This window comes from Hemibagrus wyckioides, linkage group LG17, assembly GCF_019097595.1.
Source record: "Hemibagrus wyckioides isolate EC202008001 linkage group LG17, SWU_Hwy_1.0, whole genome shotgun sequence".
In the NCBI taxonomy this organism is placed as follows: Eukaryota; Metazoa; Chordata; class Actinopteri; order Siluriformes; family Bagridae; genus Hemibagrus; species Hemibagrus wyckioides.
The window spans coordinates 17,759,060-17,772,493 of record NC_080726.1 but is presented as its reverse complement, the minus strand read 5'-3'; the positions used below and the strand labels follow the sequence as shown (position 1 = coordinate 17,772,493).

The 13,434-nt window shown below is 41.4% G+C and overlaps 2 protein-coding genes across 6 annotated transcripts; one reads left to right on the top strand and one right to left on the bottom strand.

Moving 5' to 3' along the window:
- Window positions 1-365: 365 nt before the first annotated feature.
- zgc:162872 (BAR_ACAPs and ArfGap_ACAP domain-containing protein) lies at window positions 366-8,702 on the top strand. Its single transcript, XM_058413365.1, has 22 exons — window positions 366-842; window positions 1,694-1,751; window positions 1,842-1,961; window positions 2,138-2,191; window positions 2,315-2,373; window positions 2,461-2,644; window positions 2,840-2,884; window positions 2,982-3,077; window positions 3,363-3,437; window positions 3,646-3,737; window positions 4,452-4,503; window positions 4,857-4,957; window positions 5,141-5,252; window positions 5,388-5,554; window positions 5,668-5,737; window positions 5,832-5,920; window positions 6,020-6,096; window positions 6,199-6,347; window positions 6,433-6,542; window positions 6,652-6,762; window positions 7,036-7,097; window positions 7,529-8,702. Exons 1-22 carry the CDS (start codon window positions 790-792, stop codon window positions 7,672-7,674), a joined length of 2,082 nt encoding a protein of 693 aa, XP_058269348.1. The 5' UTR covers window positions 366-789; the 3' UTR covers window positions 7,675-8,702.
- Window positions 8,703-8,763: 61 nt separating this feature from the next.
- On the bottom strand, window positions 8,764-12,818 carry LOC131367825 (coagulation factor X). Of its 5 annotated transcripts, none has more exons than XM_058413366.1 (9): window positions 12,662-12,818; window positions 12,482-12,561; window positions 12,247-12,404; window positions 12,116-12,140; window positions 11,904-12,017; window positions 10,737-10,874; window positions 10,419-10,666; window positions 10,223-10,337; window positions 8,764-9,596 (listed from the first exon to the last, which is right to left on the bottom strand). In XM_058413366.1, exons 1-9 carry the CDS (start codon window positions 12,664-12,666, stop codon window positions 8,989-8,991), a joined length of 1,491 nt encoding a protein of 496 aa, XP_058269349.1. In that variant the 5' UTR covers window positions 12,667-12,818; the 3' UTR covers window positions 8,764-8,988. The 5 variants fall into 5 exon arrangements, with proteins under 5 accessions (XP_058269349.1, XP_058269352.1, XP_058269351.1 ...); XM_058413369.1 differs by having other exon boundaries at window positions 12,482-12,599; window positions 12,692-12,809; XM_058413368.1 differs by having other exon boundaries at window positions 12,692-12,804.
- Between the last annotated feature and the right edge of the window lie 616 nt (window positions 12,819-13,434).

The window sequence follows — 13,434 nt, the reverse complement described above, 5'->3', positions numbered from 1 at the left end:
AAACACCAACTAGCATTCCCAGCATGGATTTTTTTCAGCATTTTAAATTTGCTTAATGCAAAAGATTAACCAATGACATAAACATGATTACGAATACATTTTTTACACATCTTCCATATTATTTACACAATTAAAGAATAAAAAATAAAATAAATGACCACTGCACCTTTAAACACGCTACGTTAATAATAATGTCACGTCAGCGCAGCACAGAACCACTCACTGAATTATACAACAAAAATAAAACTCTAGTTTACAAACTAGCAAAAAAGTATTGCTAAAGACATCACAACTAGTCGTGTTTTCCTGTAAGTTGTAGAGGAAGCGGATGAGGGGTGACTTTTATTGTGACAGGGGGTGAAACGGTCACCTGCTGCTTCACACCGCGGCTGTGCGGAAAAACTGTGTGTGTGTGTAACAGGAGAACAGCTGCTAGGCTTCCAGGCTACTCAAGAATAATTATTATCAACGTTATTTATGAGTTTTATACGGTTTTAACCCGGCGGTCATCTGCGCGGCCGCTGTGAAGGCGTTATACACCGTCATATCTTAGTTGATGTGAAAGTGTTTCCGTTATGTGCGCTGAGATGATCGCCGTTATCTCTGAAACTGCGCGTCAGCCCCGGATTTGAGACTCGGTGCGCGCATTATTTCCGTGTCGCTCATCTGAGAACAACATCTCAATCATTTTAATTAAGAAGTAAAGTATTAATGATGATGTGCTAGTGTCCGATTGAGAAGGAAACGCAGTCAGAGAAACTAGACGCCCTTAGAGCTGTAAAACACGGCATGGACTACCTCCTGGATTTCGAGGAGTGCATCCGGGATTCTCCGGTGTTCAGGTACATACAGCATTGCGCATGCGCAAGATGAGAGCTAGATAGATAGATAGATAGATAGATAGATAGATAGATAGATAGATTGATCCTCTATTTAGTTCTGTAAACTTAACTATGCAGTTTAAGGTAAATGAAAGCTTTATAAAGGCTTCTTTCTATTCTATATATATAATTCCAGTTCCACTGAACAGCATCCTGTCTGTCGATCTCTCTGCATTTTTAACCTAATCTACTTGTGGAAAAACAGCATTATGGCCAAATCCTAAAGAATTATACATTCATCTCATTCTGATTATCACCATCATTCAAACCTCTCTGTCTTCTTCCTCTTCTTCTTCTTCTTTCGACTTTTCCCTTCAGGGGTGGCCACAGCGAAACATCTCTCTCCACCTATCCCTGTCTTCTGCATCCTCAACACTTACACCCACTAGCTTCATATCCTCATTTATTCCATCCATATACCTCCTCTTTGGCCTTCCTCTTTGCCTCCTGCCTGGCAGCTCCATGTCTAACATTCTCCTACCAATACACTCAAGCTCCATGTCCAACGTTCTCCTACCAATATAATTCAAACCTCTCTGTGTCTGAGCTAAAAGTCTCTCACAACACCAACAGAAGCCTCATCTCTCTGCTCTGATGAGCTGTGTCGAATGAATCGCTCATTTATTCAGTCAGTTCTGTTGACTGAGATTCTTACAACTTATGTTTAAACATTTTAAAACTTTCCTGTAGAAGCCAGTGTGTTAATTCAGAGATGTTTGACGAGGTCTTTAGGCAGAGTGTCTGACAAAAAAAAATCCTAAATGTTGTATGTTATCAGAGAAGTCATGATCCTGTTTTTCACATCATTTTAGGATGTCTTTGGAGCGTTGTGAGAATGATCTGGAGGAGGTGGAGAGTCGCATGGAGAAGGTACAGTTTACTTACAATAACACACACACACACAGCATAAGCGTGTATTACATTATACCTGTGTTCCCGTCCTTGTTCGTCTCTCTGTAGGTGATAAGGTTGTGTAATAAGATGGTGGATGATGGTCAGGTGTTTTGTTCATCTAATCAACTCTTCCTGTCTGCGCTGAGTGAGCTCACCTCACACCATAAAAACAACACTGCTATAGAGGTGAGTGTGTGTGAATGTGTGTCCATCAGTGTTTTCTTTAATGTTAGTAGCCCTTCCTACAAACTAATGTAAAGCACTACATTGGGCGTGTCTTTATTCCCTAATTCTCCAGTAATGTATAGATGAAACACGCACCGACCACTGAACCTTTACCCTTTGTGTGTGTGTGTTTGTAGAATTGTCTGCAGCAGTTTAATCAAGCTCTGCAGGAGATGATCCACTTCCATACAGTGAGTCCTATGTTTCTCAAATCTAAACACTATGTGAGTCTGTAAATATCTTATTGCAGCATTCAAGCATCTAAGATAGCATCTCAGTGAGTGGGTCAGTAATTGTTGTGTATTTGTGTTTAGATGCTGCTTGACCAGACTCGGAGAGCGATCACACAACAGCTCACAAATCTACTGACGCAGTATGTATAACACACACTCTTTGTTTATGCATAATTTGTGTGTGTATGATATGTATTCTCTGTGTGTGTGGGTGTGTGTGTGTGCAGATTCCTCCCCCCTCTGCGTGCTGCTCGCTGTGAGTGTGTACGGATCAGAGACGAGCTGAACACAGCGCTGGTTAAAAGCGCTCAGGTTCCACAGCATAAAGTGGCTGAAGCAGAGCGACACACACACCTGCTGCTAGCAACACGCAAGTGCTACACACACTGCAACCTGGATTACTGCCTACAGGTAACACACACGCACACTCACACTGGAGCACTGTGTCACACATTAATGTAGTGTGTACTGCAGAGCAATAATGTAAGGGGACCAGTATGATTCCTGACTGTTTATTTTATCATGAGCTGTGTGTCTCAAATGGTGTGTAGTGAAAATTACTTAAAACAAACCAAACAGAATGATTTTTATTTTCATTTATTTCAGCTTAATAATTTCCTCACTCAACAGAAGCTGGACATGCTGAACTCAGTAAGTACTGACCCCAATGTTTATGTGCAGAGTCGATGACTAGATTTGTGACCTTCAGACTGACATGGTTCATCTTCTTTTTTCTCTTTGTTTTTAGGTTTTCTCCTTTTTTCACGCACAAAACACATTTTTTCATCAGGGCTTTGATCTGCTAAAAGATCTGGAGCCCACCATGAAGATCATGGCAGCCGAGGTACACACACACACACACACACAATTTTAATCTATAGTCTGCACTAGCAAACATGCTTTAACTGTGTGTTTGTGTGTGTGTGTATGTGTGTGTGTGTATGTGTGTGTGTGTGTATGTGTGTGTATGTGTGTGTGTGTATGTGTGTGTGTGTATGTGTGTGTGTATGTGTGTGTGTATGTGTGTGTGTATGTGTGTGTGTGTGTGTGTGTATGTGTTTGTGTATGTGTTTGTGTATGTGTTTGTGTGTGTGTTTGTGTGTGTGTTTGTGTGTGTGTGTGTCCACAGCTGTCTGGACTCTCAGCTGAATGTGTGAACAGAAAGAAGAACCTGGAACATCAGCACTTGCTCGTCCAGCAGAGAGTCAGTGACTCACTCTGTATATAATATTGCATCATATTAACAGTAATAAGGACAGTATTGATAGTTATAATGAGCTATAACCTTATGACATTGTTATAAAAAACTCTAGTGTGTATTAAAATTATTGTGTATTATTTAATTATCAACATACAGTAATAACGACACTGTACATTTACATTATAACAGTTCTGTGTGTGTGTGTGTTTAGGATGCCTGTGGGGAGCCTGTGCTGTTCAGTTCAGGAGCGATTGAAGGATATCTGTTTAAACGCTCGCGGAAGAAAAACAAAACATGGAAGAGGTGAGTGAGAGAGAAAGAGAGAGAGACAGAGAAAGAAAGGGACACAGAGAGAGAGAGATTGTGAAGAGATGGGGGAGACGGAGAAAGAGAGAGAGGCACACAGCAAGGCATAGAAAGACAGACATAGAGATGCAATGACATGCAGAGAGAGTGAGAGAGAGAGAGAGAGAGAGAGAGATGGAAGGATGGACAAATAGAACGAAGGAGACAAACTTACAGATGTAGAGAGAGATGGACAGACAGACAGATGGAGAGAAAGTGATAAACATAGAAATGCAGAGGGAGAGATGGATAGATAGAGTGAAAGACAAAAATACAGATAGAGAGAGAGAGATGGACAGACAATGAAACAGACAAATATACAGATGCAGAGGGAGAGACAGATGGAGAGAAAGTGGTAGACATAGAAATGCTATGATGGATGGAGAGAGAGAGAGATGGATAGATAGAATGAAAGACAAAAATACAGATGGAGAGAGAGATAGAGAGACAGATGGACAGACAGAATGAAATAGACAAATACACAGATGCAGAAAGAGAGACAAATGGAGAGAAAGTGATAGACATAGAAATGCTCAGAGAGAGAGAGAGAGAGAGAGAGAGAGATAGAATGAAAGACAAAAATATGCAGAGAGAGATGGATGAACAGAGAGAATGAAAGAGAGAGAGAGAGATGTGTTGAGTGACTGTATCTGTGTCTCTGTGTTTAATCAGGTGTTGGTTTTCAGTGAATCATAATCAGCTGATTTACACCAAATCACACAAGGTACACACTCTGTTAATGTGTGAGCACTGGTTAGTTTGCTAGATGTGTGTGTTAGTGTGTGTTGTCTCTGTTAATGTGTGTTAGTGTGTGTTGTGTCTGTTAATGTGTGTTGTGTGTGTTAGATGTGTAAGTTAATGTGTGTTGTGTGTGTTAGATGTGTAAGTTAATGTGTGTTGTGTGTGTTAGATGTGTAAGTTAATGTGTGTTGTATGTTATGGCTGTTAGGTGTGTGTGGTTCTGCAGCGTGTCGGGAGATTATCGTAGCTGATGTGTTATTGAGTGTGGAGTGATTTTATTCAAATCTAACATAAAGTGGATACACTAGAAATGGTTTTGTGTGTGTGTGTGTATAGGAGCAGCCGCTTGCGCTGTTTGATGATCTCCGGTTGTGTGCTGTAAAATCTCTGGACTCGGTCGATCGTCGTTTCTGTTTTGAGCTGCTCTCTGTGCAGAAGTAACTCTTTTACACACACACACACACACACACACACACACAGTCTCAGACACCCACAAAGTCTTAGAAAACAGACACACACACACACAAAATCTCATAGACAGAGTAACACAAGCACATGTAACACTGTATGACGTTTGTGTGTGTGTGTGTTTGTGTGTGTGTGTGTTTGTGTGTGTTAAGGAGCTGTGTTTTACAGGCAGATTCGGAGGAATTAAAGATGGCGTGGATGAACGCAGTGCAGAGCCGTATTGACATGGCATATAGAGATAGAGTGCAGTCTGAACATACGCAGGTATTGAAAACACACACACACACACACACACACTCTCACACATGCACACAGAGCACTTTGATGTTTATTGTGGACCCTAGTGTGTTTTGAGAATGAACTGTGTGTGTGTGTGTGTGTGTGTGTGTGCGCATGAAGGATGGCTCTTTTCCTGCTCCTGCTTCTGCTCCTCTACCTGGTCCTCTTAGCACGGTCCTCTATAGCCATGGTAACCTCCGCTGCTGTGACTGCGGGGAGGCGGAGCCTCGCTGGGCCAGCGTGAACCTCGGAATCACAGTCTGCATCGAGTGTTCTGGCATCCACAGGTAATGTCTGATCAACAAACTCACATAGTGTGTGTGTGTGAGATTGCGGGATAGAGAGAGAGAGATCCACTTTTCTGTTAAACACACTGTGTGTGTGTGTGTGTGTGTTGCAGGAGTCTCGGTGTACATCTGTCTAAGGTTCGCTCTCTCACTCTGGATTCATGGGACCCTGAACAGCTAAAGGTAAACACACCCACACACACAAACCCAAACACTGCTTGCATATATTTTTAGGAAATCTGTATTAATGTGTTTAAATTATTGTGTTTGTGTGCAGCTGTTGTGTGTTCTGGGTAATGATGTCATCAATGGAATTTATGAATGTCACCTGTCTGAGATGGAGAAACCCAACTCTGGTAGCTCTCGGTAAGAATGTATACACACACACACACACACACACACACACACACACACATACACTTCAACACTTAAGCATATCTGTGTGTGTGTGTGTGTGTGTCTCAGGCAGCAGAAGGAGGTGTATATCAGAAAGAAGTATGTGGAGAAGAAGTTTGTTCAGGGGTCTGACCCTCATCTCACTGGTGACTCACACACACCATCACAACATTCAGTTCAATCACTAATGTAATTCAGTTACACTGACAGATAAATCATTGTGTGTGTGTGTGTGTGTATTTCCACAGAGTCAGTACAGCAGTGGGCAGGGCGGAGACTGTATGATGCGGCGTTGTGTGGTGATGTTGTCTCCATGGCTCTGGCTCTGGCTCAGGGAGGTGACGTGAACTGGACTAACCCTGAAGGACGGACGCCTCTGATTGGTGCAGCAATTGGAGTAAGCTCCGCCTCCTTATGATCAAAACCTAAATGGTTATAGTGATATGTAGATTGACCATAACTGTGTGTGTGTGTGTGTGTAGGGCTCGTTAGTGGCATGTGAATTCCTGCTGCAGAATGGTGCAAACGCCAATCACAGAGACCAACATGGACATGCAGCCATACACACGGCTACAACACGGGGACACACAGGGTAACACACACACACACACATACACACATACATACATACATGCACACACACACATATTGCAAAGTTGTTAACAGGAAGTGATGTGCTCTGCTGTGATTGGTCCACTCAGGCAGGTGTGTCTGTTGTTGAAGAGAGGAGCCAATCAGTACGCAGCAGATGAAAAGGGAAAGGACCCCCTCAGTATCGCTGTAGAAATGGCTCATGCTGACATCGTTACTCTGTGAGTACAGCAGATGTGTGTGTGTGTGTGTGTGTGTGTGCGTGCGTGCGCGTATGTGCCTGCGCTAACAAATGGAAGATATTCCGTGTTCTTTGATTCTCTCAGTTTTTTCCTGCAGTGAAATGCAAGACCTTTATTTAGGTTTTTATCATCTGCCCTCTAGTGGACCTGCTTATTTTAGTGTGTACCCTTGCACTCTGTGTATCCATGAACACACCACATTTGTGTCATGCTAACATGCTCAGTGTGTGTGTGTGTGTGTGTGTTTTGCAGGTTGAGAATGGCCCGTATGAATGAAGAAATGAGAGAGTCTGAAGGATTTTTTGGATCAGTGGGTAAGAATGTTTATAATACATCACACACACACACACACACACACATACACACACACCAATGGTAATACTGGGGTCACTGCAGATAGCAGTAGTTCAAACTTGATTATTCGGCTAGAATTTTGGATGAGGGAGAGGCTGCTTTTCTTTTAATTTATTTAACTTTATTTGCATTTATTTGTGTTTATTTGTTTGTGGGTGCTGAAGGTATTTGACTGTCTTATCTGACTTTTTGGGCTTATTTTTATTTTGGCTTTATTTGACTTTATTTTGAGTCACTAGGCTTCTTTGGCTATATTTATTAATTATTAATTCATTAAATTAGCCTTTATTTTCCCCTAATTATTTCGGCTCTATTTGGCTTTTATTTATTATGCTTTATTATTTTTCTTCTTCATTTCAAAACTCACTTCTCCGTCTGTCTCTTTGTGTAGGAGACGATGAGACATTTCAGGACATTGTGCGTGATTTCAGCAACATGGCGTCTCATGATCCAGAGCAACTGACCCGCAGATGCTTCAACGCTCAGGACGAGTCACAGGAAGAATGGAGGGATGGAAAGACACCAGAGACGAGCTGAGGACAGAAGGAGTGAGGTGTCCTGCCCTGAGCGGACAGATTCAGCTGTAGTTCTGGTTTGAAGGTTTCGGGTTAGAGTTTAGTGTTAAGGGTCCTGAGTTAAGGAGTTCAGGGTAGATTTCAGGGTTAAAGAGGTCAAATAACTTCCTGAATGAGTCTGGTGACTGACGGGGACCAACAAGGGATTACTGTATTGATAAAAAAATACATTTCATATTCAGATCATAAGCACGTACTGACCAGTTCATTAGGTTATTAGGATAATTGCACGAATGGGCAGCTTGTTCCTAATAAAGAGGTTAGTGGGTGTATATTTTTATGTGCTCTCATTAGCTGTCGTTCGTATTAGCTAATCACCACTGATACTGTGGATTAAACACTTTTTTAAACTCCGGACTTTGGGGAAAAAAAACTAATCAATTAGTTGAAACTAATTGACTCGGAAGCTGAGCGGTGAAATCTGACCTACAGATGGAGCTCGATATAAATGTTACATTAATGTTGTTCTTCAGTCTCAAGTTAGACTAATATGTTTATTTTTTATATGATACATTATTTTATGTATGTATTTTAGTTGTCTAATGTGAGTTTATTAGTCTGTACTGCTGAGGTACATCATTCTGACCTTCTAGGTGTATGAGATGACTTTTTTGCGCCTATTATGTCTGCAGTGAATATGTCGATCAAAACTTATTACATATTTACATTTAAAAAAAAAAAAAAGAGAAATATTTGTTACATACATTCACTGTAACCTCACAGCTAACAGCCCGATCCAGTAACATCCAGCTCATTAGATTTATCCAAACATACGGATTGCTGAATCGGTGATACTACACACACCGTGCTGCTGTATTTAACTTACTGAAATAAACAGAGATTGTTGGCCTTTAAAGACTTGTGGAGCTCACCAGGAGCTAAAATCCAGACGTATTTACATATCTGAGTAATGTAATGTATCTATAACTCTATAGGTCAACACACTGATGTTTCTTGGCTAATACAATAAAATGGATTTAATTCAGTTAAGTGTTGGGTGTAAGTGTCGTGTGTGTGTGTGGACCAATTAGAATCAAGAACTCAACAGTGCTGTGGTGTAAAAGGGTTTAATAACTGCTTTCACTCATAATTCAGTATTTCTGATGTTCGAAGTGTTTCCTGTGTATGGTTCCTGATCCTGAACTTTACTATAGGATCACAGGTTAATAGAGTGAACATTTTCTCCATACAGTTTGCACAAAACAGAAAAGCTCCAATGTCTTCATTAAAAAAATTGTAACTAAAAACATCCAGTTATCATATGATTAGAATTAGGTTATGAATAAGAGCGCAGGGTCGAATTGGTGCTGGTTTGTTTGTTGTTCTTGTTGATTGTCTCTTCGTGTTTCTTCATCTCGTCTCCTATCCAGTGCAGGAAGTTGCTGATTCTTGTGTACACCCCGTATTTTCCGTCGGCGGCACATTGCTCGCCCCAGCTCACCACTCCGGTCAGGAACCACGTCCCCCTGTAGTTCACCACGAACGGCCCACCGCTGTCACCGCTACACGCATCTTTCTCTGCATGCAGATATCCGGCGCAGAACATGTTATCAGTGATCACCTGATCTGTTGAATCCATACAGTCCTTCTGGTCCACTACAGGAAGTGACACTTTCATGAGGAAGCGAGAAGCACGGCCGAGGTAGCTAGTCGCACCCCAGCCGCTCACTAGGCCGTTCTCCCCAGGTCGCTCCAGCCGCTTGGCCAGCTGAACGTTCGGAAGGCATGCAGGGGAGACGACTGAACTGAACACCACCGGCTTGGCCAGGTACAGCAAAGCGATGTCACTGTCAAATGTGTAGTCGTGGTAATGGGGATGAGCGACAACCTTCTCCACCTTGATCTTCTGCTCGCCTTCATCAGGACGAAATTTATCATAGTCGCCTGCACACATACCAAACAGATGATAGAATGAGTTTGTTCCTTACACCCATCCAACTACACACACACACAATCCCTGAAACCTTAAGAACGCAAACTCAAAGAAATGAATCCCAAATACCGCAAAATTCGACTCAGAATCACAAACCAAAAGAAATCCAACCCAAAAGGGTCCAAGCCTAGAGAAATCAAGCCCAGAGAACCCAAACCAAAAGAAATCGAACCCAAAAGGGTCCAAGCCCCAAAAAATCAAACCCAGAGAACCTAAACCAAAGGAAATTAAACCCAAAGGGTCCAAGCCCAAGGGAATCAAACCCAGAGAGCCCAAATCAAAAGAATTCAAACCCAGGGAACCAAAACCGAAAGAAATCAAACCAGAAGGGTCCAAGCCCAGAGAAATCAAACCTAAAAAATACCTAATCTATCTGGAGTATCTAAAGCCTAGAGAACCCAAACCCAAGAAAACCTAAACCCAAAGCGATCAAATCCAGAGTCCAAACCCAACCAAGGAAATCAAAACCCAGTATCTAAACTCCAATAAATCCATAGCCAAGAAAACCTAAACCCCCAAAAACTCAGAGCCCTCAAATGACATGGTGTACATGACGTCTGTGATGATTGATGCTCACCGAGGGTCACATGATCAGGTGTTTCCTGGAGACAGTGAGCCGCTGTAATGACCCAGCGCAGGTTGATCAGCGTTCCTCCACAGTAACCATTCTCATCTTTATTGCGTAGCAGAGCCTAGAAAATACACAGTGCATTCAACACTGCTACACTTTCACTCATAGTTTCATGATCACATGACTGACAGGCTCCACCCACCTGCCACGGACTTCCACCCTGACGCTGCAGCATGCCACCGACAATTCGTCTATCCGAGTCATCAGACGCAGATATGTTGTAGAGCGGGTGGGTGGCGTTCTCCAGAGAGTGGGTGTGGTTTGGTTTGAACTGTGTGTTGTTTGTGAGGTAGTGTTTGGGGTCTTCTGAGGTATGGTTGTGGTTTAGATCATCCGGTAAGGAGCGCAGTAGAAAGCCTTGAGTCCATTGTTTTCCACACGGGTATTGTGCTGTGAAGGTTTATCAGGTGACTTACGGGTATGATAATTGTTTTCATGTATTGTTTATTTATTTATTTACCCTTCACTTCGCAGGTTTTTCCGTCCTCCTCCAGGTCATATCCATCAGCACAACTGCAGGTGACGCTGGAGCCGACCGGTTGTGCGTCTCTACAGTAGTGTAAACACCCACCGTTCTTGTACTCGCACTCAAACACTTCTACACACAAACACACACACACACACCCTTATTGTTCTAAATGCTTTCATGTGAAAATCACTAACAAGCTGATTTACTAAGAGTCTACAGATGATTGGTTAAAGCAGCACCTACAGCAGGACTGAGTGTAAATTAAGAGGACTGAAGGGCAGGTTTTATAAGAAAAACAATAATTGTGTGGTTTTAATGGAAAATAATGAGGTTTTGTCCTTGCACTGATATTTTATATTGATCTATGTAAATATTTACCTAATATTTCTCATCATGAGATACAATACGATGTATTGAGCCAGTCTCTAGATTTTGTTACTGATTTCAAGCTTGAAACAGTTTTATTCTGTTCTGTAATAAAATAAAATCAAGCTTTGAATTAGTGACTGCAGCTAGAAACCATTTCCTTGGCCCCCCAAAAAATCCTATCCGGAGTTTCAGGTTGCTCTGCTATAGGATCTTATCACAGCTCTTCTGCTATTTTATACAAAAGGAAATCATATCTTTACTGAGTGTATTGGAACAGAGTACATCTTTAGGATTCTTAAAAATCCATATAGATCCAAATGGATCCCTTTAAAAAAAAAAAAAAAAAAATCCCAGAATTTTATAGGAAAGTTTCCAAAATTTTATACAAATTCTAGTTGGAATCTTTTAGGATTTTCTGACATAGGTTGATGTTCAGATTATTACTGTTGTAATTCAGAGTAATATAAAAAATATTGTTGTTTAGATATTTGCTGCCTGCTCACATGTTTCATGTTGTGGTATTTATTTTATGATGACATGCAGAAATGTTGAATAAGGAATTATTGAAGAGGATGATGATTTGTGTTATTGCAGCGTTGTGTCTTGTGTCTTATTTAATGGAGACCAGTTCACCAGATGCACGGTGTATAGCTGTGTAAAAGATATTCGTGGTGTTAAGTTTAGCATCGGAGAGCTGAGTGTAACTTTCTAACATTTAATTTATCTACATCTATTGCTTGGAAGCAGTTTCTCAGGAGTGTACAGTATACAGTGAGAGTATAAGCGAACCTGTCTCGCAGTGTGTTCCGGTGTAATGTGGCGGACACACACACTTGTAACGTCCTTCACTTATGGTGCAAACTCCTCTGTTAAAACACACGTTTTCATGGCACTTACTCTGAGCTGAACAACACACACACACACACAGATTACACATATCATGATACTGATATCACAAGACCTAAAACATACAGTGTCATTAAAAATTTAAACACACTTACATTGGTATCTATACCAAAACTCTGTCTGTATAAAAAGAACAGAAAAAAAATTAATAACACGACATTAAGAGAGTATTCTATAAACAACACACACACACACACACACACACACACACACACGGTCACTGTACTGTTTTCTCTCTGCTCTGAAATATTTCTGCAGCTTCCTCTTTTGAGCAAATCTCCTCGTAACACTCGCGCTCCAGATCTCCGGGCATCACTTCTTCCAGGAAGTAGTTGGCTCGGCGGTGCCTCAGGATCCGTACAGCGTCCCTGTGCTTAAGAAACACTGACACACAACAGGACACTCACTGAACGCTAGAGCTAACATCAACACAGACGCTGATTCCTGAATGTATAAAGTACCTGCTGACTGAAGACTGATTGTGTATGTAGTGAATAAAAATATCACCAAACAGAACACCGACTCAGACATCTGGACTCTTCTGTAAGAAACGGACGCGTTAGGATTATAGTCCTAAACCTTAAATGTTTGTAGAAAAAGATCAATTCAGTGACTCAACATTAATTAAATCAATTTCTCACCTCATAAAAAATGTAATCGACGGAATATACCTTCGTTTACTCACTGTGTCACAATCCCATGTAAAAAATGGTTTTTTTTTCTCCTCAGTTCACAGTTCAGCAGCTGGGAGACTTTAAAACCGTATATTTACACTGTGATCACTGACCTTTAGACAGGTGAATATTTACATTTTCCCACACAGTTTGTAGAAATTTAACCAAAGCTCTTCACGAGACTAATGTTAGGAAATAAATCAGAGAAAATGTCATCAAGACAAATAAAGGTCAAAATTTATGCAGGAAATAAATCAAACCCGAGCTTTAATACAGATCACAGGTCAGTTTGGATAGTTTCTAGGATAGTTTTTTCACCTGATGATTTATCATGCTAGGGTCACCAGCATTATGGGAAAGCAACATCTGGATCGTGATCTTGTTTGCTCGTTCTTCTCTGCAGAGTTACTCAAGCTCTGTCAGAATGGATGGAGGATGTTGATGCCACATGTTCAAGCCACAGGTTCTTAATTAGACTGAAAATTCTAACAGTCTCCACAGTAGCTTTTGGGTTCTTGTTTTGTCGAAAAATTAACCTTCAGTCTCTTGCAAGCTGGTAGGGACTCCTTTCTAAGATTTCCCTCAGTTTGGTTCGATCTTGGTGCTTCGCTGTCTTCTCACGGTGATGAGGACACGGATGAGTTTCTATAAAACACTGAGACCAGATGATGGAATGGGATTGTGGGTATGATGGTCAGGTGTGATGGTCACCCAGTGGTATGGGTGTGATGTATAATGTC